At 40.9% G+C, this 26,750-nt stretch overlaps 1 protein-coding gene across 1 annotated transcript in view; it reads left to right on the top strand.

The window, feature by feature from the left end:
- The window catches only part of LOC110174909 (piezo-type mechanosensitive ion channel component 2), a 238,212-nt gene that overhangs the window by 105,864 nt on the left and 105,598 nt on the right, over positions 1-26,750 (top strand). Inside the window, 6 exon segments of the mRNA XM_055152112.1 lie at positions 315-579; positions 3,360-3,380; positions 3,383-3,557; positions 20,214-20,385; positions 23,750-23,869; positions 26,440-26,475. Coding sequence (XP_055008087.1) covers positions 315-579; positions 3,360-3,380; positions 3,383-3,557; positions 20,214-20,385; positions 23,750-23,869; positions 26,440-26,475 — 789 coding nt within the window.

The raw sequence follows: 26,750 nt of genomic DNA, 5'->3' as shown, positions 1-26,750 counted from the left end.
GTGTATTTAAACTCCATACACTTCCACTAGAGTCATTTGGATGCTTTTAGCCGTGGAATTGCCAATCTCTGCTGAACAAAAGGTAAAAAAAAGGATTGCTGTTAACATGAAAACTACCGCTTCATGACATCACAAGGTGGAACAGAGCTTTGGTGATGCAGATAGAATAATAAAGGGTTACTCAAACATGTGTGAATGAAACAAGATACAACTCCAGGTATGTTTTTGAGGCGGTAACAACATTATAACATGACTAAAAGCTCACAAGAGTCAATTTTGTGTCTTTTTTAAACGTGTTCATCCGCCCACAGGAGGAGGAGGAGAAGCTGAGTCTGGACGATGACAACATTTTACTGGACGACTTGGAGGCCGGGTACGAGGCGGAGGAGGACGAGGATGATGAGCTGTTCGATGACGAGGAAGAGGAAGAGGAGGAGGAGGAGGAGGTGAAGGAGAGTGCCAAGATGAGAGTGCTGCGGCTCGTGGCTGAAGTGGCCTCCAAAGTGAAAGACATCATCGGAAACCTGATCACCACGGCCGGGAAAGTGGTGGTCACTATTCTGCTGGGGATGACAGGTGAGACGGCATGACAGGTGAGACAGCGGCGGGCAGGGACTGAGGAGGAGGTAGAGGAGTGTAACCAGGACTATTACCGTCATATTTAAAAGGTTCATGATGTAACTTTTCTAATGGGAGGTGAGCAAAGGGCCTGAAACAGCATTTATTGATTGGTCCAGTATTTAGTTTTTTATCTGATCCAATATCTGATACCAGCTTTTGCTTTTTGTCATATTTAGGAGTACAGTGTTACTTCTGCGACTCCAAAGTAACATTATTGCTTGGCATGGAGTTTTAAAGGTCCTATATTACACAAAATTGATTCTTGTGAGCTTTTAGCCAGATTAGAATGTGTTTACCTCATCAAAAAACAAGATGGAGTTGTGTTTTCGTTCCTTCACGCATGTTTGAGTTTTGCTTTATTATTAGTTTGTAACAGTTCCTTTTAACTTTAGTTCATTAGAGTTAGGCGATTCCAGCGCTTCAAAAGTATTTAGTTACCGTTACAATTACTTATTCCATAAAGTATCTGAGTTACCATGCTGTAAAAGTAATTAATTACACAGCAAAGTAATTATTCACCTATTTTTCATGTTATGTACTATTGCCAGAAAAATCGAGTTTGGCTTTAATGCAGTGGCTCCGTCTCCATCTTCGCTGGAGCTCACGCCAACTGCACCGGGACATTAGCACGTGATGATGTGAGGCGCTTCATTAGATTCGAGTTACTTGAGGCAGACGTGGACAGAATTTTTTCTCCAGGGCACAGTTACACTTAACATACCGTATTTTCCGGGCTATTAGACGCGCTCTTAAGTCTCTAACCCCATCAAAAAACGACCGCGCGCCCCACAATCCAGAACGCCCTATACACAAATCCACTCGGGTGTCCCAGCACGACTTCAGTAAACTACAAAGCTGCAGCGCACGCAAACACACACGGAGCAGACAGCGACTGCACAGCGAAACACACCCACAGCCAGACTCATCACTCCACGCCGACGAGGAATGGAACGGAGGAACGGAACGGAAAAAGTGAGTGCAATGTGCCACTTCTAGCCACAACTGAACAACTGAGACACTGCAAACACGCTGACAATCCAGCGGTCCCAGACAGCACCCTCCCTACACGCCACAACTGAACAAAGCCCAGAGTCACCGTGAACGCCACAAAACAAAGTCCCACTGACCCATCCAACTGTTGTGTTTCGTTTAAAGTCCAGTGCGTTTTATTTGTGAAAAAAGTTTGAAAATAGACCATTCAATGACAGTGCGTCTTATAATCCAGAGCGACTAATAGTGCAGAAAATTCTGTACACATTCTTTTCCTTTATTTCAACGAGGGAAGAACAGTGTCGGTATTTCCAGTTTGAAAACGCTGCCTTTGAATGTCCCTGGCTCACCGTTGAGTTTGTCGCATTCTCGTTGAGTTTGTCTCGTTTAGCCTCAAGTGTGCGGGAAAGAAACAATGACGCAGCGTGATCAGAGACTCCGCCCACCCAACTTCTTAGCCAATCACCTTGCTCTCTCCTGAGCTTTCCCTGCTCCTGCTGATGATGTGCGTTTATCCACTACATGAAGCCTGACACAGCGCACCCTCATTCAGCCCAACTGTAACGTGCCACTTTGCTTTCCCTGTAACGATAACAGCGTTGTAACTATGGGGAGTGTAATTAATTAGATTACTCCGAAATGTTTATACTTAAACGTGAGGAAAAAACATTATAACATAGATCAGAAAATAGTGTAGGGCCTATATTTCCATCCATTTTCTTCTGCTTATCCGGGGCCGGGGCGTGGGGGGCAGCAGTCTACGCTGGAAAGACTTCCTTCACCCTGGACACTTCCTCCAGCTCCTCCGGGGGACCCCAAAGCGCTCCCAGGCCAGCCCAGAGTCATAGTCCCTCCAGTGTGTCCTGGATCTTCCTCGGGCCTCCTCCTGGTGGGCCTGTATTACCTTGCCTGTTTTACTGTAGAATATTCCAGAAAGCAGGTGGAGGACCCGCCATTTTTTTAATGTTTCTCTTTCTTTTTAATTTTATGATGATTATTTATGTTTTGATTGTTTTTATTGTGATTTGAATGTATTTCTTATTCTGTAAAGCACTCTGAATTACGAATTGTTCTATACAAATAAACTTGCCTTGCCTTGCCATAGTGTACCTTTAAATATGCTGAATAATGATGCTGGAGTCAGGTATTGGATCAGAAGCAGAAAATAAATACAGGACCAATCAATTCATGTTTTAAAGACTATTTACTGTCTTTCTTTGAGTGATGCAAAAGGTTTAAAGAAATTAAAAATGCACTCATTAGTTGGTACCCAGTATCTTACCAAAAAACAAGAATCTGTTTGGATATTAACACTGAAGAAGCAATGTGTATTTCTAATCTGTTTTACATTTGAAGATCCTTGTGATGTCGTGTGATACAGGCAGTGCTCCATTGTGTTTTTCTCTGTACACTGCATACAACACCATACACACTTTCACTACAATCATTTGGTTGAATTTCAGCCCGGGAATTGCCCATCTCTGTTGAACAAAAGATTAAAAGGTAGCTGTTGTCTTGAAAACAACTGGTTCATAACATCACAAGTCAAGTTATTTCAAGTACTGGTATATAACTTATTTAAAACAACTGTAACAAGTTGCATCAAAATGCTTTACAACAAGAAACAACACTTGATAAAACAATAAAACAAAAATCTAATATATAAAATAGTACATGTAGAAGTAGCTGATATAATAGTAATAGTAACATAGGACGTTTAAAGATATGATTTGTGATTGTGTGCAGGATGATGCTGCCCTCTCTGACCTCCTGATCTTCTTGTTCCTGTGCACGTGGTGGTCTCTGTGCCGGACGTTTGACACGCTCCTGTTCAGCTGCATGTGTGTGCTCATGGCCATCTTCAGCGCCGGACACATCATCGTCCTCTACCTCTACCAGTTCCAGTTCTTCCAAGAGGCCATTCCAGTGGGGGACAGATATATCAAGTAAGACCTCTGCACAGATACTTTGCAAGAGTTTGGGAACACTTCAGTTTAGGGATTGGAAATCATTATCTGTTTCATTGGGTGATTTGGCAAAATGTTCATCTTTTTTTCTTTCATTTATTACACATGTTGCTTTTAAAATAAATGAAAATAAACAAGACAATTAGGCTAGGTTCAGCCTGAAGTGACACAAATCCAATTTTGTTTTGCCACCTTTTAATAATCCAGGCCACTTGGATACGTGCTCCTAAAACTGATACATATCCGATCTTTTGACATGCGACTTCAGTCTGAACGGGCAGGTCGCATTCGTCCAACCTACACGTCAGAAATGTACACAAATGTTCTTCTTGTCATACGAAAGTTGTGTCTCGTGCCAGTGAAGCAATCCCACCACTCTTGGCTGCGACTCCGCACCCACACGTTCCTTTCTACGGACGTTGCTGCCACTGCCCCACAAAACGCCACGGCCAAAAACCTTGTCCTTCTCCTTCTCAATCTCCTCCTTAAAACAAATAAGCTGTACATGTTCTGACTCTAGTACGACAGAAGCTTTAAAATCTCCAGGTGCTCAATGCTGCGTCCATGTTTAAAAACTTAGCTGCGTGTGACGTTGTTGTGTCCTCCAATGCTCATGCGGGACACTTTTGGGGCGTTTAAAATTCACACTGGAGATCACATACAAGTCGCATTTAATTGAAAATGTGAACGAGCTCACAAAAAAAATCTCATTTCACAAAAAAATCCAAATTGAGCATTAAGCCCTGCAGTCTGAACGTAGTCTTAGTCGACACACCTCACAGGGAGAAGGTTCGTGGTTCTATCTTTGGCCTTTCTGTGTTGAGTTTGCATGTTTGCCCAGTGTCTGTAGGAAGTTTGCATTTTCTCCTGGTGTCTGGGTTGGTTTCCTCCAGGAACTCACCCATCAACCCAAAACATACACCATAAATACAATCCTCCAGCTAAGGCAGTCCTGACCACGTGTCCCTTAAACTCAACCTTAACCTTAACCTTAACCTTTGTCATTTCAACTTCAAAAAAACAAAACCATATTGTCATACATTCTCCATGGTTTTAGATGAGTTTTATGCCATGTTATGGAAGATTATAGCCAGGAAGGATTCATCTAAAACAAAAAAACATGCTTATTATTATATGCTTATGCTTGTTTTAGTTCATGTTAGTTCAAAAAGTTACGTAGTGGAGCTTTAATGCAAAAACAGGCTTTAAATTTAAATCTCTTTTCAGAATTCTGCTCCAGATTACACATTTTTATTGTCATTGAGACAGTGGCTGTGAACCTCTCAATAAAAATAATAATTAGAAAATAAATCTGATCATTGATCATTTGAAACGGCTTCCTTTAAGTTTAAAATGTTGTGTAATTGTAGAATTGAAAGCATTTGGTAAACACAGTAGAGTGTAAAACAGTGTAAATACAGTAAATATTAGCAGATTAGAGTGACATTTCACGTAACTTAAGCGGCCTGATTATTCAGTTCATTTGTTTAAAGCTCCCAGTTAATTCATTGCACAAAATGAATGAACGAATCCTGTATTTACACATGTATATACACTCATGTTACTCTCGTACAAGTGAAGCAGGGCCCCTCAGACTAATAGAGAGTTAGTGCCCTGTCTCACGCTTGTTTAAGTCATTATAAACATTTACCATTAACACAAACATAAAGGGGAAGGCACTTATTTCAATAGTAGCTCATTCACCCAGACCTCAAATACACACGTGGCTTAAAGGGCCCATATTACGCTCGTTTCTGATTTCTACGTTATAATATTGTTTGTTTTTTTAGATAACTTCAAAATTCCTCACATACAGGTTCGTATTGTGGATTTAAAGGTTCCGTATTACACAAAATACATTCTTGTGAGGTTTAATCCATGTTAGAATGTTGTTAATTCCTCAAAAAGCAAATCTAGAGTTGTGTTTTGTTTCATTCACACATTTTTAAGTATGAATTTATTAATCTATCTTATCTTACGTGTCAGTGGTGTCAAAATCAAATTCACAGAGCACCAAAATTAAAAACTGGGACCAAGTCGTGGGCCAAACTAAATATTTATTGAAAAATTTCAACAACATCTGCATGTTTTCTCTTCTTTCGAGATATGTTTCTTATTAAAATAAATGTTTAATAATAGTTTTGCTTAAACACTGAATCCAAAACAAGCATAATATAAAATAATAACAACATTTTAAGTAAATCATGTCTCTTTATGTTATCTTATGTGTGAATGAAAGAAAAGTCTTGTTTTTTGTAATATAGGACCTTTAACTTTTGAATAATTAAATAATTTTTACATAGAAATACAAAAAAAAAATTAAATCTTCAGATAACTCATTTATTTCTCCTTTCTGCTGTTGTAGAATTTTGTATAATCTAAATAAAATGTTAAGTTAAGACTAGGGATGTAACAATAACCAAAACAGCTTATAAATACATAGGGAACTACATATCCCATGATTCATTTCAGTGCAGACAACATGAAGAAATATTTTTTTTACTTGAATTCTTGGGATTTTGACATAAATAATTCACACCAAAATCTTGTCAACATATTTTAAAAGCAGAATAGTGTCCCATGTCCAATTATATTTGCCTCTTCAAAATATCGCCAATAAAAATCGTGATAATATCGTACCAAGAGATTTGGATATCGTTACATTTCTAGTTAAGACTAATACAAATTTTGATCGATTAAGACTCCATTGACCGATTGATCGACTCAAGGCCTACAGCCCTACTTCAAATGGAAAAAAAGAAAGAAATTCCGATTTGAGGAGGAGCCGTGAGCATTTCCAATAGACTCGCTGTTGTATTATGCATGAGAGCAGATGAGCGGCTGTTTGTGGCTCGGGGCTGACCACACTTTCAAACCACACAAGTGTAATCTGGAACCAACCGTTTCATTAAAGGGCTCATGAAGTGACCGAGAGAGCTGAAGATTTGATATTTTTTGTATATATATGTAAAAACGCAGATTAAACTGATGATTCTTATGGTAACTTTCTCAAAATACAGGTTAAGATTGTGGATTAAAGGTGCTGTATTACACAAAATACATTCTTGTGAGCCTTAAAGGTTGTATGGAGGATTTTTTTTTGTTTCAAGTTGTCAATGATAGCATTATAGAGATGCAGTGGCCTTGTAATTATGATGACCAAAAAAAAGAGAATAAAAATTCATCAACTCTGGACGTGGTGGGGCTAAACATTTGCCAATAGATAACGACACTGCCTCGTTATCTGTTAGCTGACAGGCTGTCAATCAATCTCCCTACGTTTCTAGCGTAACTGACTTGCCTGCGCGCCGCCGGTACGTGGTTTACGTACGCCTGTCACGCAGTCCACAGACACAAGCCGCACAGACGCTGTTTACTCCACCAACGCAACAGTTTTAGCGGCTTTTTTTTACCTATATCTTCCTCGCAGTTCGCACAAAGTTTGTTGCAATGGCAGACAAGAATCCAGGAGCAGTTCGCCGCAAAAGAAAGTCCGTTTTTTGAGGTCGCTGAAAGAAGAAGACAAGGGGAAAAGCAGCGAAGCCAAACTAAGGTGATTCTTGTAGATTCATTCCAGCGATGGCGCAACTGAAGCAGACGCAGGGTCTAAAGACTGACGCACTGGTCCACAAATTACTCCTGGACAGGTCACTTCTGCTTATTATGAAAACGTACTTTATTTCCAAGAGCTAGACAAACGTTTTTCAGGACACGAAAGCGATATCCTATGTCTGAAAACGTAATTTTCAAGGCAAAGAAAGAGTCCGCTTGCTGCTGCGTGTTGTAGCTAGTTCATTCGCACTGAATCTCCACGCACCGCTCCCCTCTCCTCTCTCCTCTCTCCTCTCTCCTCTCCTCTCTCTCTGCTCCGCTCTTCTCCCTGCTCCTCACTTCTCCCTGCTCCTCACTTCTCGTCCGCGCACGAAATGTCCGCACACCCGCTCCCCCCGCTCCTCACTTCTCCGTCTTGCCTAACCAACACTGTAGTTAGTTGTTTACAAGTCATGTGCAGCGCACCGGCTGTAAACAAACCTGTTTCTGGCGTAAAGAGGAGGCGTTTCTACGTAGGGAGCTGTAGGGGAGGGGAGGTGGTTTCACGCATGCGCAACATTTGAAAAAGGACAAACAGTCGCTGGATTTCTCGTTCCTTGGAAAATCCTCTATACAACCTTTAAGTCATGTTAGAAAGTTGTTAGAAAGTCCTCAAAAACATTCAAATCCAAATCTCCAAAGCTCAAAATGCTCTGTTCCACCTTGTGATGTCACGTGGTAATACAAGAAGTGCTCCACTGTGTTTTTTAAACTCCATGCACCTTCAGTAGAATCATTTGGATAATTTCAGCCCTGGGATTGTCAAGATCTACTGAATTTAAGGTAAAAAGGAGCTGTTAACTTGAAAACTACCTCTTCATGACATCACAAGGTGGATCAGAAGCATTTTGAGCTTTGGAGATGTAGACAGACTAATAATAAAGAATTACTGTCAAACAAAACACAACTCCAGGAAGGTTTTTGAGAAGGTAACAACATTCTAAAACAGGGGTCACCAAACTTTTTTCTCTGGGGCAACATTATCGCTCCTGACTGTGATGGAGGCTCGGGTCGATTAGGCCGTATAACAGGATCGTATGACTCTGACGACGCAGATTATATTCTTTAAATTCCGCCACACTTTCTTTACATATCAGACAAACTGCACTGTCCTTACACTGAACAAAAAATAATCGGTCATCCACTGTTCTTTGAAAACTTAAACGTGTTAAAGAACTGAAACTCTGTCAACTTTTCGTACTTTAATTTTTTTCATTTTGCTGTCCTTTACTGCACTACAGAACTCTACACATGCGTTGACTGTCACTGTTTGATCTCGAGCTTATCAGATGACAAAAATTTGGTGGCAAATGTAAATACGTCATATAATAATTAAAATATAAATCTACATAGTTATTGAAAAAATAATACAAGAGGCAGATGTGTTATTATTTGCCAAAAGTAATAAAAAAAATAGGCCATGACAGCTTTTGAGGATTGCCTCATAGGGCCAAGTCAAGTGGTGTGGGGTAGAGGGGCGTGGGGACTGGTCAAAGGGGCATGGAGGGCAATGTCATGTCTTAATGCTCAAAAGAGTAAATTTTGCGTAATATAGGACCTGAAGATGAGAAATAATCCATGCATAGTTCTCCGATATTCACAGTAAAGTCCGCCAAACACTACAGGAGAATTTTCCCAATTTAGGACCCATCCATCTATCCATCCATTGTCTTCTGCTTATCTGGGGCTGGGTTGTGGAAGCAGCACTTAAACAGGGACTCCCAGACTTCCTTCACCCCAGACACTTCCTCCAGTTCCTCCAGCTTGGCAGCCGATTTAGGACTGGACTTGCAAAGTGAAAGTACACATGAAAACAAACCATCGACCCCTAAAAATATTATTCTAGTTATCATATACTGAATGAAAAGCTGATATAGTAATTATCGTGGCAGGTCGATCTTCGTATGTGAGGCTGTGCTCCTGGTGTCCTAGTGTATCGTAACCACAAAACATCACCATGGCAACAGCCAATAAAAGAGAGCCTCAGGGGCAGATGGAGTGACAGACACTGAGGCGTAAGATACAAACTCAAGAAATAGTAAAATGGACAATGATTTTTTTATTACTCACTATAAAACTATGAAGCTTTATTAGCTCGCAACTTTTAGCTTGTAATGTGTGGTCTCTTTGCTGCAGTCTTAAAGGTGCATTGTGTAACTTTTTTGGTGGAGGGTCCATCAAATGCTTTTCTAGATGGAGTTTTTATTCCTTTGTCTGTAATGTTTCAGTCAGAATGCCTGTTTTTCTGAGTATTTTTGAGCTATAAAACCACCTGTAATTCAATAAATGTAAGATCAAACTGTTTAATGTCACACTCTGGAACATTTCAGACAAGCAGGTGACCAGTGTTGGGGAGTAACAGATTACATGTACCAGAGTTACGTAATCAGAGTACAAATTATGAGTAACTGTATTCAGTTACAGTTACTGTTTCAGTGAGTGGTAATTGGATTACAGTTACTTTGTTGAAATAAATGGATTACACAGCGGTATTTTCCTGTTTTCACATTTTGGGCTATATCCCTTTTTTTTTTTTTTTTTTTTTTTTTTTAGTAATTCCACTCATTGCTGGAAACTAAACCAGGTCTAAACCAGGACTAAAACCAACTCTAAACTAGATCTAAACAAGATCTAAACCAGGTCTAAAACAGGTCTAAACTAGGTCTAAAACAGATCTAAACCAGGACTAAACCAGGACTAAACCAGAACTAAACCAGAACTAAAACCAGGTCTAAACTAGAGCTAAACAAGATCTAAACCACGACTAAACCAGGACTAAAACAGATCTAAACCAGGTCTAAAACAGGATTTAACAGGACTAAACCATGCCGCGCGGACCGCGTCTCCTCCTCCAATTATATTTTTAATACGATTAAGTAAAGTCTGGACTTTTTATTGCAGACAAAACATCTTATGTGAAGATTTCCTCATCTTTGCTTCTCTACAGCAAATCAAGTAATCCAAAGTATTCAGATTACGTTACTCACTTTAAGTAATTTAATGGATTACGTTACAAACTACATTCTAGGGTATGTAATCTGTAATCTGTAGGGGAATACATTTTAAAAGTAACCTTCCCAACACTGCAGGTGAAGGACTTCGAAATAAAAAGTTACATAGTGCACTTTTGAATGATTCCTTAGCATGGAACCGGATCTCATTTTTGAAAGAGTCGAAGCTTTTTCTTTCAAATTTTTATGCATTTTTATACTGATTAGTGAACAAAGAAGCAGAGTGTGTGCACAAAAAACACATTTCGCACCATAATAATAGTTTTTGAAATGATTATGAATGTTTTTTTTCTGTCAGCCCTCTGTTAAACCTAATTGTGTGGCTCCCTTTCTGTCAGGGGATTAACAGAGCATTAATTGTAGTCGTAATTGCCACAGTAACGTCTTTCCCTTCCTCTTTTGCTCCACCTCCTCCCTTTCTCTTCCTCGCCTCCTCTTCCTCCTTGTTTTCTCTTCGTCTCTCGCTCTTCTTCTCCTCCTTCGTGCCTCCCTCTTCCTCTTTCCTCCTCCTCCTCTCGTCCTTTCTCTCCTCCTCCTCCTCCTCTGCTGTTTGTTCCATTGCCCTTGGTGTTACAGAGTGTATTGATCCAACAGTTTCTCATTTTAAGCTCCCACTCCAGGCGTTTTACTGCTATGTATAGGCCCCTCCTCTGCCCCCTCTTCCTCTCCTCTTCTGCCCCCTCTTCCTCTGCCCTCTCTCCCTCTTCCTCTGCTCTCTCCATTTCTTCGTCAGCCCCCTCTTCCTCTTCTGCCCTCTTCCCCTCTGATCAGATAACAGTAATTACAGTCTGGCATTGACAGGTTTTCTACTTAAAAACAACCTCATCACGGCTAAAGTGGCTGTACTCGATTTTTTTTCTGTGTAGTTGAGCACATTTTTCTTTTTTTTTTAAAACCCCATTTGGGAAGGCAACAATTAATCTATTGATCGTGACTAGTGTAATCGTATTTTGATCACTGTAATCATTATCTGGACTGTACAGACTCCACACCACATTTGAAAAGAGCTTTTTACTGTGGAGTTATTAAATCCAAATGTCAAAATAAAAAAAAAAACGCCAACAGATTTTCAATAATACACTTGGTTCATAATTATTTTCCATCTAGAAGTCTTCAGTCACCATATTTTCACCTTGATGTGATTAAAAATGTGTTTTGAAAATCTACATTTACAATAAAATATATAGTTTGACTAACCGAAGCAAACGAAAAATTTACTTCTGTCAACTGGACAAAAGTTTTAGACTGAAGATGTTTCAACTAATTAATCGACTAATCTAAAATATAATCATTAACTAGTCGTCTGCAAAAATTAACATCAGTTTCAGCTCTTTCCCCAGTACAGTACAGAGATATTGTATAAGCAGCTCTTAAGGTCAAGGGCATTTTATCCTTTGGGCATCAGGAAGTGCAGTGTTGCATGATAGTTGCTGTTAATCCCTTGTGTTTATTCTCTCAGAGTATTTCCTCTGGAAGGTCTTCTGCCATATTTGCTGCTACAAATGGCGTAAAAATCTTGTAACATCTCAGATCCATAGGTAATAGGGATGTAACGATATACAAATCTCTCAGTACGATATTATCACGATATGCATCTCACGGTACGATATTTATTTCGATATTTTGGACAGGTTGATATAATTGTAAATAGGACACTTTTTTGCTTTTAAAATACCCTGACAAGAGTTTGCTGTGAATTATTTCCATCATAATCCCAAGAATTCAAGTAAAAACCTATTTCTTCATGTTGTCTGTGCTGAAATGAATCATGGGATATGTAGTTCCCTATGTTTATCAGCTATTGGCACTATAAAACAATGCATTTAAGCAAAGGATTTTGTAATTCAATATATTGTGTTATTCCACGGTATTATTGTGAGACTTTGATGATACGATATAACGATATTTCAGTTATTGTTACATTCCTAATTACTAATGAAAAAACAAACTAAAAATATCACATAATCCAATCATGTTTTACTTGTGTCCTTTGAACTGCACATGCTGCTCTTCTTAGTTGCTTAAAATTCCGTTATATGATGTTAAAAACTGAGCTCAAAAAAACAAAAAACAAGTTTCAAAAAGGAGCCAACCAGTCTGTTACCATGGGACTGCACTGCACAAGTCCACATGCTGCATTTCACAGCAGCTTATTAAACGATATCAATCCTTCTCTTATAAAACAGCTCACATTCTTGACACTCTGGTATCTTAATGCTTTACCACTGATTTCCCACAGTTCAGTTCAGTACAGTGCCGTGCGGTATGGTGTGGTGGGAGTATTTGTGTTAGTTGAAATGTGGCGTCCCGCTCGTGATAAATGTCCATGATAATAACTGCTGGACCTGCGCCTGTTTCCTCTTCCTCCGTTGATTTCCTATTTGTGACTTATTTAAGAACAGCCCTGTTAGCTCCTGTGGCTCCTCCCGCATGGCTGAACTACACATTTATTATTGAACTTGCATTTTCAATATTGATTCATCTTGATTTAAGCGTTTTTTATAGTATTTATTGACTTAGTTGACATATTCTGATACTTCAATGTATACTTTTTTACTCAGAATATTGGTCTGCACTTCAATTACAGTGCAGTAGGGTTGTCAAAAGCATCAACAATCAGATATTTATCGATACCTAAACTAGTATCGAAACTAGATGCTCATTTGGTCAAGTATCGATAGAAAAACACAGGACAGAACTGAGAATATCTTTCCTGAATATCTTTAGAATGGTATCAGAACAAATATAAGAGCACAGAGACTTGAATTGTATTTTTTGGACTATAAATCGCACTTTTTTCATGGTTTGGGTAATCCTGCGACTTATACTCTGGTGCGACTTTTATATTAAAATGACAGCAGCAAGAGGCTCTAGGCTTGTGTGCCAGTATCTGCTACTCCTGTTACTCCTGTACCACTGTCACTTTGCGCCCTCCTGTGCCTGTCTCCTACACGTGTCCTGCTGCAAGTAGTGAAATATTCAGTTGAAAACGATAATCGAGCAGCAGATAGAAAGTTTGAAGTGACCGAGAAACTTGTGAGGGACTGGCGGAAAGCGGGGATGAAGAAGACAGTTTCAGGGTAACTGGGAGGGTGCGCCATGTAACTTTCCTGAAGTCACTGAATGGATCGACAAAGCCTGAACTTCAATGACAACCAAAACCATCCTGTCGGGATTCAGAAAGGCCGGAATAATTCCAACTGGAACTGATGCTGAGACTGACGACAGCTACACAGAAGAGGAAGCAGCGCTCTGTTTACCTCCGGAGGTCGCAGAGATGTTTAGAATTGACACCGAGGATGAAGAATTCAGTGGATTTAGTGATTTGTAGTGAGATGGAGAGTTTGGTAAACTTGTTATGTTGTTTATGTTATAGTTTATCTGAAGAACTGTTCATATGTCACGTTAACAGGCTGTTGTTCTCTGTTCTATTGTTATTACTTTAACTTACTTAGATGAAATATTGGTTCCTGGTCTCTGATTTTATAACATGAATGTCCCCCAAAAAGTGCAACTTATAGTCTTGTGTGACTTATATATGCTTTTTTTTGTTCTTCATTACACATTTTTTAATACTCCAGAGCGATTTATAGTCCGAAAAATACAGTATATGCCCATGGACCATTATGGAACCTACCTGGACCACTGAGGGATTACACAAATATAAAACCACATGGGAATATAAAAGAAAGTACCGAGATTTAATGTTCACATTCTATTGTCTAAGTAAAGAGTGTTTTTACTATCAAGGTTTGCTTTATTTGTTGTACAAGCGTCTGAGAGACACACATGAAAGAACAAAATGTGTTCCCCAAGGCCCAGTGATTAAAAGAGATAAGAACAATAATAAATAAGCGATATTACATGGTACATTAAAAAGCATTTAGCAGTTACAACAGACAAATAAAACGTGCAGCAGGATTGGCAGTCTAAGCAGGAAGTTTGCACTGTTCAAAAGTGTGACAGCCTCAGGAGAGAAGCTGGACTTCAGCCCAGATGTTCTGCCTTTGATGTTCCTCAGTCTCAGACGGCAGAGGGACAAACAGGTGGAGGGAGAGACTGAGGGCTTCTCCATGATGCTGGAGGTCCGTCTCCTGCAGCATTCCTCATAAATGTCATTGGTGGTGGTGATGGTCTGTAGTCACATGCAGTGATCTTCTCCGCTCTCTGAACATACACTGCAGAGCTATTTTTGTTCTGGGCTGTGATGGACTGGGCAGTACTGTCCACCCCACATCTATAAAAGAGAAGAGGACATGGAGGCCTAGTCCAGTAGCTTTGAGTTAGAGGTGTGCGTGGGACAAAATCTTCAGTCCCGCTAACGCCCGCACAGACAAAGAATTGTAATTTTCATTCCCGCTTGTCCCACTCCCTCCCGCAAATCCCGCAAGATGAGACATTCACTTTCTTAAGCTTTATCAAACATGAAATTAGCGCGAGATTAAACATTTGCAAGTTTAGGCTGCTTAAAATGTTTTCATTAATGGCAAATAAAATATTCAGCACAAATTTTGTGCAATGGGCATACATTAATAATTTTTATACTTTACTTTACACTCTTATTTAGTTTGCGGGACCTCAGTTTGTGCAGTCTCGCTCTCGCCGGCACCCGCAATGAGCTTTCAAAATGTGTCCTGGCCGCACGGTTTTGCGTTGGGTCGAGTGCAGGGCTCTACTTTGAGTCTCCCTAAAAAATCCAGGTGTTGGTGGGCCTTCTTTACAATGCTGGCTGCAGTAGAGGACCATATTAGGCTGTCAGTGATGTGGAGACTCAGATACTGCCAATTTCACCAATACACATACACGTAGAACACCCCTAACATGATGTCACTGCAAAGTAGAGATGTGACGCTATCCAAATCTCACTGTACGATATTTTCAGGATTCGTGGTACGACATTAATTGTGATATTTTGTGGAGTCTGACAAAATTATGAATATACTGCTTTTTTGCTGTAATCCAAATAATTAATATTATAAATTGCTTAGTAACAGTTATTGCATCATGTAGATTTGATTAAAACAGAGCAAAGCATCATGGTATATGTAGTTCTCTCTGTTTTTTAGCTGTTGCTGCACCATAACAATGAAATTAAGCAAAGAAACTTGTCATTTGATATTTTGTGATGGCCCATGATATTATCGTGAGACGTTTGATGATACGATACCACAATATTTCGGTTACTGTTACATCTCTACTGCAAACTATCAATTATTATGATCGTTTCAGTTCCATTTCTCCTTATTCTATCCCTGTGCTGTTGACGTAGCACTGGTCTGGCTCGGGTTCACTGGAGCTGAGGGTCTGTTTACTTCCTCCCTGTGTTTCCTCTGTTCACGTTTACAATGGACTTTCCCCATTCATGTCAGCGCTGTGTGGCCTTGTGAGGCAGGAAAACACCAGACGCTTTCTTCTTTTCCATTGGTACAAAGTCAAAGGAGCCACTCAGACACCAGCTCGTAAATCTGTTGGACTGTCTCTGCACTGTAAAAAATATCATACAGTGAGAATTATGTGATTTTAGATAAATTAGGGGCCAAGTGTGGCATTCTGTTGGTTTTATATATTATGACAGTGTGAGTTTTTATGTTTTAGAATAATCTTGAACTGTATCAGAACAATTATAAAACCACATAGTATCCCCCCATAGACTGTGTAAAGAAGTAGACTTAGGGAGTGTGACGTCACCCATAGTGCTCGGCTCCAGTCAAATGAAGCTCACCAATGCTAGCGGTTATATAGGTAAGGAACAGGAATCTGTGGAGAGTCTCACGCACTCACTGAAGCAATGCATGTTTTTGTACTATTTTTGAGCACCTGTAATTGAATAAATGTGACATAGATTTTTTTATTGTTATACTGTGCCTTTCAGGCAAAGCAATAATACGACCATGGAAACAAGTTTACAAACAACAATGTATATCTATAAAATACACAAGAATCTGCATATTTCCTCATGTATGTTAAAAACAGCGATTATTTGAGCGTGTGTGAGCTCTAAACCAATGAAATGTCAGGAAAGTCTTCACAGCTGCCTAACGCTGCTTGTGATTGGTCACATTTACACACAACCTCTTTTTTAGCCTATCACTGTCTCTAATCGATCGAAATGAGTTTTCTCTGCAGAGCCGCTGGGCACTTGCTTAGAGATAGGGTGAGGACCTCAGTCACATGGGAGGAGCTCAGAGTAGAGTCGCTGCTCCTCCATGTCGAGAGGAGCAGCTGAGGTGACTCGGGCATCTGATGCCTCCTAGACGCCTCCCTGGAGATGTGTGCCAGACATGTCCCACCTGGAGGAGGCACCCTGCCCAAACACATCAGAGACTCATCTGCACAAGACCCAGAACATGCTGGAGGGACTATGTCTCTTGGCTGGCCTGGAAACGGAGGTGTCTGGGGTGGAGGAAGTCTGGGACTCCCTGCTTAGACTGCTGCTCCTGCCCCAAACAAATGGAAGAAAATAGATGGATGAATGTCTCTAATCTCTTGTTTTTGTCTTCCAAATCAAAAGAAAAACTTAGCTGCTCCTCTGAATGACAAGAGAGTCTGGAATCTGAAGATCTAATCAGACTCAAGAGTAAAATAAGGAGCCACGTTACCAATGGCTATAATGGACCAGCACTGGTGCTACAACATTATTTTCAATGTTACTTGATTTGAAAATGTCGAGAACAACTGCTGTCGACAATTAGACTTTTCAACTGGTACATCTGATTCATTTCAATATTTTCTTCCATTCTGCACCACTCACTCAAGGTACAGTTCTCGGCCCCCTCCTCTTCATCCTCTACATTCTCTACAAACTCCTTCTTGGTCATATAATGCAGCGCCACGGCCTTCAGTTCCACTGTTTTGTAGACAACATCCAACTTTACCTGTCCACCAAATCCATAACCCCGGCCAGACAGTCCACCCTCAAAAACTGCATCCTGGCTCCAATGAAACTTCCTCCAACTCAACTGCGACAGAACAGAATAATCATCATTAGCCCCAAAACACGCACCAAAACCCACAATAACCTCTCCATCGACGGCTCCTCAGTCTCCTCCTACTCCAGCGTCCGTAATCTTGGCACCATCTCCGATCAGACCCTTTCCTATGAACACCACATCAAACACATCACCAAAGCCGCCTTCTTTTACCTCCGCCCATCCCTTTCCCTTCAGTCTGGTGAAACCCTCATCCACGTCTTTGTCACCTCCCGCCTCGACGACTGTAATCGCCTGCTCGCAAACTCCTCAGTAGACTCCAGTACATCCAGAACTCTGCCGCCACCTGTCCTCAGGGATCTCCACTGGCTCCCCGTCCCTCAGCACATCCAGTTCAAACTCCTCAACATCGCGTGCAAGTCCCTCCACAACCTCGCCCCAATCTACCTCTCTGAGCTCCTTCACCACCACAGCCCCACCCGTGTCCTCCGATCAGCCGACGCCAACCTCCTGTTTCCCACCGCCAGGACTAAACACAAGACCTGGGGGAACTGGGCCTTCTCCGCTGCTGCCCCTACCCTTTGGAACTCCCTGCCCAAACCCATCAGAGACTCATCTACACTCACAACTTCATAAAAGTCCCGAAAACTCACATGTTCATAACTGCTTCAAAATAAGTCTTTCATTTGTGTTTGTGTCTGCCTTGATCTATGTGAAGCATCTTTGAGTGTCATGAAAAGCGCTATACAAGTGTTATGCATTATTACTATTATTATTTCAAGTAAAATTATGTAAGTAACAAAAGAAATAAGTGCATGTAAAATCTAAAAAATGGCTATAAAATCTCACCCCAAATGGTCCCATATTAGGCTTTTTTCTAATCTATGTTGTATAACGTTTCATCATCGCAAACGGACCTGGAGTTCTGTTTTGTTTCATTCACACACGTTTGACACACAAACCCCTGCGTATATTTAAGGCTGAGTTTCTTCTCTCAAACAGGAAGTGCTTCTCTGTGTTTTTAAACTCCATACATCTTCACTACAATCATGTGGGTAAATTCAACCCCTGAACTGCCAATCTCTACTGAAGTAAATGTAAAATGTGGCTGATAACTTGAAAACTACCGCTTAATGACATTTCATGAGAATCATTTTACGCTTTGATGTTTGAGCTTTGATGTTGTAGACAGACTCATAATAAAAGATTACTTAAACACGTGTGAATGAAACAAAACACAACTCTAGATGAGTTTTTGATGAGGTAAGAACATTATAGCATAACTAAAAGCTCAATACTTTACCATGAAAAAATACAAATTGAAACCACTGACAAAGATCACTGACACAGACCTACTTTAGTGATGAAAAGTCATTTAACAGTATATTGTACTTTTTACAGTGCAGGAAACCTCAGAATCCATTATGTTGTCATGGTAGACGTCAGCATTCTTCCTGTTTCTTCATTATTTGCTGGGGTCATGTGACCTCCTTACCGCTTGTGACTGGACAGCAGTTAAAAATGTCCAATTGTTCTTAAAGGGATAGTGCACTGAAGGAAATGAAACAACACAATAGAGAAAGCAGTTAACTTCTCACTATTAAAGGTGCATTGTGTGACTATTCTGGTGGAGGGTCTGTTAAACGCTTTTCTCCAGATGTTATTTCGTTGTCTGGAATGTTTCACAGTATGGTATTAAACCTTTCTATCTTCACGGAGACCAAACCAGACCAAGTTACAGGTCATATTTGTGGAGAGGAGAGAGTTTTTCTATGTATTTTCGAGCTGTAAAACCACCTGTAATTGAATACATGTAAGGTAGCGTGTTTTAACGTCATACTGTGGAATATTCCAGGCAGAGCAATGACATATCCATAGAAACAAACAGGTGACAGGTTACACAACGCACATTTAAGATGGCGGTTTGATTCCAGGTCTTGCCCAATACTGTAGTTGTGTCCTTGTGAATATAGTAAGCGAGTGAGTAACTGTCTGACTTGTGGATGAAGTGTCTTGCCTAATTACACAAGAACAGTTTACACTAGACAACTAGAGTCGCTGCTGCACCATTGTGTATTCTCTCGTATGTGTGTGTGTATTTTATATTCCCAGTGGTCTCCCATCCATGAACTAACCATGCCAAATATTACAATTACTGTATCATCTAGTGCAGCAGTTTTCAATAGGTGAGGCCCACCAAAGAGGCACTGGGGAGACATGACACAGCGGACTACACCAGGACTGAACCAGGAGGACTAAACCAGGACTGAACTAGGACTAAAGCGAGACTAAACCAGGACTAAACCAGAACTGAACCAGGACTGAGTGTCAGGAAGGGCCTGGATGTGCGCACACGTAGACTATTGGGTGACTGCCGGTAAAAGGACCGAACACCGACACAGAGCTCTGCACCTCACTGGGCTAAACGGGGCTAAGCGCAACCATTGCACAGCCATCGCCTGGTTTAGTCCTGGTTTAGTCCTGGTTTAGACCTGGTTTAGTCCTGGTTTAGACCTGTTTTACTTCTGGTTTACTTCTGGTTTAGTCCTGGTGTCCTACTGCTTTTCAGTGATGTTAAAAGTAGCCTCAATTAGGCCTGAATGAAGTTGGAAGTTGGAACTTGATAATATTTTAAAAGTTTTTATTGAAACTCATCATTGCAGGAACACAAAAGATGCATTTACTTCAATGGCCTGTGTGGGGGAGTGCAGGCGGAGGGGAAAGAGAGGGGGCTCAGCTCTCTCTCACCCAATTTGAAAATAGAACATTAAATAAAAGTACTTTCTTTTATATTCTAATGTGGACTTATATCTTATATTGTGGTCCATGGGCGTATTCTAGTCTAGGTGCTCTTATATTTGTTCTGATACAGCTCAAGATCATTTTAAAGTGATTCAGGAAAGGTTCATTTCTGTCCTGTCAATGTGACTTTTTTAGGATCGATATCTGCTCAAATGAGTATCTAGTTTCGATACTAGTTTTAGCATCTGATTTTTGATTCTTTTGACAAGCCTAATATCTTCTCCAAAGTAAAAAACGCTCAAAAGTTAAATCTAAATAGTTTGTTGATTGACCCTATTGTCCTATCTTCTTTTGTGTTTCAGAGTGTTTGGCATCTCTCCGATCATTCACAGTAACTGCTCGTCCACATGGCGTCTGTCCCTCCACGAGAACAGACGCTGGTTCCACTTCGTCAACCCCATCATGCTGCTCCTGCTCTACTACACCCTGGCCACGCTCATCCGGCTGTGGCTGCAGGAGCCCGTGGAGAACATGGTGAGCTGTGAGGGTTCTGCAGGGTTTTTAAAGGTCCGGTATTACGCAACATTGAAAGAGGTTCAGACAGAGCACCAGGCAGCACATGAAAAGAGGGTCAGATGGAGCAGAGGATGAGGAAGAGAGGGTCAGATCAGATGAAGAAGAGGAGAGAGTCAGAGAGAGATGAGAGTCAGATGGAGCAGAGATAGAGAGGTGAGCAGGATGAAGAAAAGAGGGTCAGATGGAGCAGAGGATGAGGAAGAGAAGGTCAGATGGAACAGAAGATGAAGAAGAGAGGGTCAGATGAGCAGAATGAGGATGAGAGAGAGGGTCAGATGGAGCAGAGAGAGAGCAGATGAAGAGAGAGGGTCAGATGGAGCAGAAGATGAAGAAGAGAGGGTCAGATGGAGCAGAGGATGAGGAAGAGAGGGTCAGATGGAACAGAAGATGAAGAAGAGGTTCAGTGGAGCAGAGAAGCTCAGATGGAGCAGATGAAGAAGAGAGGGTCAGATGGAGCAGAGATGAGAAGAGAGGGTCAGATGGAGAGAGCAGATAGAAGAGAGGGTCAGATGGAGCAGAGGAGATGAGAAGAAGAGAGGGTCAGATGGAGCAGAAGATGAAGAAGAGAGGGTCAGATGGAGCAGAGGATGAAGAAGAGAGGGTCAGATGGAACAGAAGATGAAGGAGGAGGTTCAGCTGGAGCAGAGGAGAAGCTCAGATGGAGCGGGAGATGAAGAAGAGAGGATCAGATGAAGCAGAGAATGAAGAGGATAGGGTCAGATGGAGCAGAAGATGAAGAAGAGGGTCAGATGGAGCAAAGGATGAAGAGGAGAGGGTCAGATAGAGCAGAGGATGAAGAAAAGAGGGTTAGATGGAGCAAGGGATGAAGAGGAGAGGGTCAGAGGGAGCAAAGGATGAAGAGGAGAGGGTCAGATAGAGCAGAGGATGAAGAAAAGAGGGTTAGATGGAACACAGGAGCAAAGGAGAGAAGTTCACATGGAGCAAAGGATGCAGAGGAGAAGATCAGTTTGAGCAGAGGGTGAAGAAGAGAGGGTCAGATGGAGCAGAGGAGAGGGTTAGATGGAGCAGAAGATCTGGAAAAGAGGGTCAGCTGGAGCAGAGGATGAAGAAGAGAAGACCAGAGGAGCAGAAGATCCACTTATCTCCACGAATAGCCCCTTTGCCTTGAATTAAACAGGAAACTACATGGCCTTCAGGAAGATTCTAGCACGGTCAATTAGCTCAACAAATCCATTTTTATTAACACAATCATGAGGCGTTCTTTGTCTAAATGTCCAATCCATCCATGTCTTATTCACCGGCCTTAAAATGTGAAGATACAGCCCCTGGTTTTGCTTGGTTTAATTGAATTTCTTTGTGATTTTTGTGCCTTCTATTCGTCTCTGTCCCTCCTCCTGCTCGGTGTTGTAATGCGTTTATAGATTGGGGTTTTTATAGAGGGGTCAATAGCTCCTTGTAAACCCACAAGTCTGAATACAGCATCGATCAGCACTGAGCCCTGCCCTTTCACCTGATCTCACACTGACAATAATAAACCACTATAGCAAAGCAAAGAATTGTACATTTTATTTTAGCTCGTTTTGTTTTGTGTGTTTTAAAGGGCCCATATTACGCTATTTTCTGGTTTATGTTTTAATGTTTCTTCGTCACAAACATACCTGGAGTTGTGTCTTTTGTTGGGATAATTTCAGTCCTGGAATTGCCAATCTCTCCTGAACAAAATCTACCACTGCATTACATCACAAGGTGGACATGAAGGCAAACTAATAATAAAGGATTTCTGAAACATGTGTGAATGAAACAAACACAACTCCAGGTATGTTTTTGACGATATATTTGTGTAATATAGGACCTTTAATCAAAATACACAAATTCCCTAGAGATGAAAATTAAAAAGTATCTCCAAGATTAACTCAGTTACTTCAGTGGGTTGTCCTCTTCTACACTATGAAGACCCTACACTATGGCTGTTGGAAATTATGTATCTTTTTTTTTTGGACTATAAGGAGCACTGGATTATAAGGCGCAATAATCAATAAACTGACTTCTCTCATCTATTTTCATACATAAGGCACACTGGATTATAAAGTGTATTAAGCGAAACAAACAGACGACACTTGAGACTGATCCTTTAGCCCAGGCATCCACGATCCATTGGCAGATTGTGGCATAATTTCCTACAAGGAGGACTCAAATATAGATTGAGTAATAATGCATCTTTGTGCACATTTGATTACGTTTTACAGAAACGAAACGAAAGCCACATAGCTAATAGTGCTGAAAAACAAAAGTTTTCAGACTATAAGTTGCTCCGGAGGATAAGTCACATCAGCCAAAAAATGCGTAATGAAGAAGAAAAAAACATAAGTCGCATCGGACTAAAAGTCGCACTTTTTTGGGGAAATTTATTTTATAAAGCCAGAGAACAGAAACTGACATTTCATCTGGAAAGGCAAGTTAGAGGAATAACAATAGAACAGAGAACAACAGACTGTTAATGTCACATATGAACAGTTCTTCAGATAAACTATAACATAAACAACAGAACAAGTTTACCAAACTCTTCATCTCACTCCAAATCACTAAATCCATTGAATTCTCCATCCTCTGTGTCACTTCTGAGCAACTCTGCGACCTCTGGAGTTAAACAGAGTGCCGCTTCCTCTTCTGCGTAGCTGTTGTCAGACTCCAGTTAGAATTATTCTGGCCTTTCTGAATCCCAACAGAATGTTTTGGTTGTCAGTGAAGTCACTTAAATTTAAACTTTTCAGTGGTACAGAAGTAATCGTTCATGATCAACAGACATGAACAGACAGAACAGAGGCTCTTTCTGCAGGAGACATGCACAGTAGAGTGAAGTGACAGTGGTGCAGGAGGAATAGGAGCAGCAGATACTGACACACAAGCCTAGAGTGCCCTCTCGCAGCTCTCAGTGTGAACATATTAATATATAAGTTGGACTGGAGTATACTTCGCAGGACTACCCAAACCATGAAAAAAGTGCGACTTATAATCTGAAAAATATGGTAATTGAGACTATTCTAACTGTGTAATCACTCAGTTGTCCAGGTAGGGTCCAAAGCAAAAGTAAACGTTTTCACTCTTAAAAAACCTCTGCCCATTTTCTAAAATAAATTTTTTTTTGACCTTTCTTATGCTTGTTGCAATTTTTATTACCTTTTTTGCATTTCAGCCCTCTCATGACCTCCAGCTTAATCTCAAACCCTGTTAAGATACTGTCCGCCTCCACTGTCTATGTAATCTAATGTCAACAGCCTGTCCCATCTCATTGTGCAGCGTAGTGTTCGATGCCTTATGGGACAGATCCGTATCATGTGTGAGTCTATCATTGTTTTTACAGGAGGAGAAAGAGGAGGCTGATTGTGAGGAAGATGAGACACTGGGAAATGGAACAAATAACTCTGCAGAGAGGAAACGCCAGCTGTGGTGGAGGACGCAACGGGGCACGGACGAGAAGAATGTAAGGATGGGTGTACAGGGAGGGAGGGAGGGCTGTTAATGTGTGGGCTAAACACGTGAATATAGAGTTTAGATTCTAACTCAAGTCCCAAAAACGTCCATTCAGTCTTCTTTAAAAGGGCCCGTATTATGAAATTTTATGACCTGTTATAATGTTGTTTCCTCATCACAAACAGACTTAGAGTTGTGTTCTGTTTCATTTACACTTGTTTAACATAAAATAAAGTGCTCCACTGTGTTTTTAAACTCCATACGCCTTCATTAGAATTATCTGGATGATTTCAGCTCTGGAACTGCCAATCTCTACTGAACAAAAGGAAGCTGTAGCAGATTATTTTGAGCTTTAAAGATGTAGACAGACTAATGGTCTGTTCATATATATATATATATATATATATATATATATATATATATACACACACACATACACATATATATAATATATAATATATTATACGCTGCAGTCTTCTGACACCTTGGGCACACATCTAGAGCGTTGACGCCAAAACGCTCAAGTTGCACCGTGTCAATGCCAGATTCATGCCATGCTGATGCCCAAAGATGTGCCGCAAAAATGCAGGACGCCCTAGACGTGTGTTCACATAAACTTTGCATATAAACTGGACGCCTTTACGCTCCGGTCTGAACGACCTTAATAATAAAGGCTTATTCAAATGTGTGTGAATAAAACAAAACAGAACTTTTGCCATGTTTTTGATGAGGTAACAACATTATAAGTTGGCTATTTTTAATATACAGTGGGGCAAAAAAGTATTTAGTCAGCCACCAATTGTGCAAGTTCTCCCACTCAGAAAAAGATGAGAGAGGCCTGTAATTTTCATCATAGGTACACTTCAACTATGAGAGACAGAATGGCAGGAAAGAATCCAGGAAATCACAGGATTTTTAATGAATTAACTGGTGAATTCCTCGGTAAAATAAATATTTGGTCACCTACAAACAAGCAAGATTTGTGGCTCTCATAGACCTGTAACTTTTTCAAGCAGCTCCTCTGTCCGTTCCCTGTATTAATGGCACCTGTTTGAACAGTTTCTCAGTGTAAAAGACACCTGTCCACAACCTCAAACAGTCACACTCCAAACTCCACTATGGCCAAGACCAAAGAACTGCCAAAGGACACCAGAAACTGAACTGTAGACCTGCACCGGGCTGGGAAGACTAAATCTGCAATAGGTAAGCACCTTGGTGTGAAGAAGTCAACCGTGGGAGCAATTATTAGAAAATGGAAGACATACAAGATCACTGATAATCTCTCTCGATTGGGGGCTCCACGCAAGATCTCACCCCGTGGGGTCAAAAGGATCACGATGAGCAAAAATCCCAGATCCATACAGGGGGACCTAGTGAAGTAAAAAAGGCTACCATCAGTAACACACTACGTTGCCATGGACTCAAATCCTGCAGTTCCAGATGTGTCCCCCTGCTTAAACCAGTACATGTCCAGGCCCATCTGAAATTTGCTGTTGAGCATTTGGATGATCCGGAAGAGGATTGGGAGAATGTCCTATGGTCAGATGAAACCAAAATAGAACTTTTTGGTAAAAACTCAACTCGTCGTGTTTGGAGGAGAAAGAATGCTGAGTTGCATCCAAAGAACACCAGACCTACTGTGAAGCATGGGGGTGGAAACATCATGCTTTAGAGCTTTTTTTCTGCAAAGGGACCAGGACGACTGATCCGTGTAAAGGAAAGAATGAATGGGGCCATGTATCGTGAGTGTATTTTGAGTGAAAACCTCCTTTCATCAGCAAGGGGATTGAAGATGAAACGTGGTTGGGTCTTTCAACATGACAACGATCCCAAACACACTGCGCAGGCAATGAAGGAGTGGCTTTGTGAGAAGTATTTCAAGATCCTGGATTGGCCTAGTCAGTCTCCAGATCTCAACCCCGTCGAAAATCTTTGGAGGGAGCTAAAAGTCCGTGTTGCCCAGCGACAGCCCCAAAACATCACTGCTCTAGAGGAGATCTGCATGGAGGAGTGGGCCAAAATACCAGCAACAGTGTGTGAAAACCTTGTGAAGACTTACATAAAACGTTTGACCTCTGTCATTGCCAACAAAGGGTATATAACAAAAGTATTGAGATGAATTTTTTTATTGACCAAATACCTATTTTCCACCATAATTTGCAAGTAAAGTCTGTGATTTCCCAGATTCTTTCCCCTCATTCTGTCTTTCATAGTTGAGGTGTACCTATGATGAAAATTACAGGCCTCTTTTAAAGTGGGAGAACTTGCACAATTAGTGGCTAACTAAAAACTTTTTTGCCCCACTGTACATCACCGTTAGTGTGGATCTAGCTGACAATCTCACACACTTTCTCGACTTCTCGACTTAATTAGCCCGCCATATTCATCTATTGTTCCTATTTTAGGGCTATTGTGGGCGCTCTGAGTTGTAAAACTTTTAAAGCGACACCATTCACTCTCAGATAACGTCAGTAGTGGTGTGTAACTCCTGTCCATTTGCTTTGTCTCCTCGTGTCTCCTCTGAACAATGCTCTGTGTGTCTCAGGCTCTCAGCACTAACAGTCTGTCTCTGCTCCTCAGCTCCTCTCCACTCAGGACTGCATCAGTACCCACGAGGTGCCCACTTCTCTGCTTATTTCTTTCCTTCTATGTTTTCACAGTTTTATGACAATAGAGGGTCACGTATGTAAACTAACAACTTGTGACGTTAAAGATGCACTCTGTAGCTTTTCTGGTGGAGGGTCTGTCATCATCTGATCTTTTTCCATAGAGTTTCACAGTAGCGTTAAACTTATCCATCTTGCATTTACTCAATTACTGGTGTTTTAATGCTTAAAAAACATGAGCAGGGTCACCTATCTTGCGATACTGAAAATCTCTGATCACTAAAA

This window comes from Boleophthalmus pectinirostris, unplaced genomic scaffold, assembly GCF_026225935.1.
Source record: "Boleophthalmus pectinirostris isolate CB_2022bp ecotype Guang Dong unplaced genomic scaffold, ASM2622593v1 HiC_scaffold_16, whole genome shotgun sequence".
Taxonomy (NCBI): Eukaryota; Metazoa; Chordata; class Actinopteri; order Gobiiformes; family Gobiidae; genus Boleophthalmus; species Boleophthalmus pectinirostris.
This window is presented reverse-complemented; position numbering and strand designations above follow the sequence as displayed.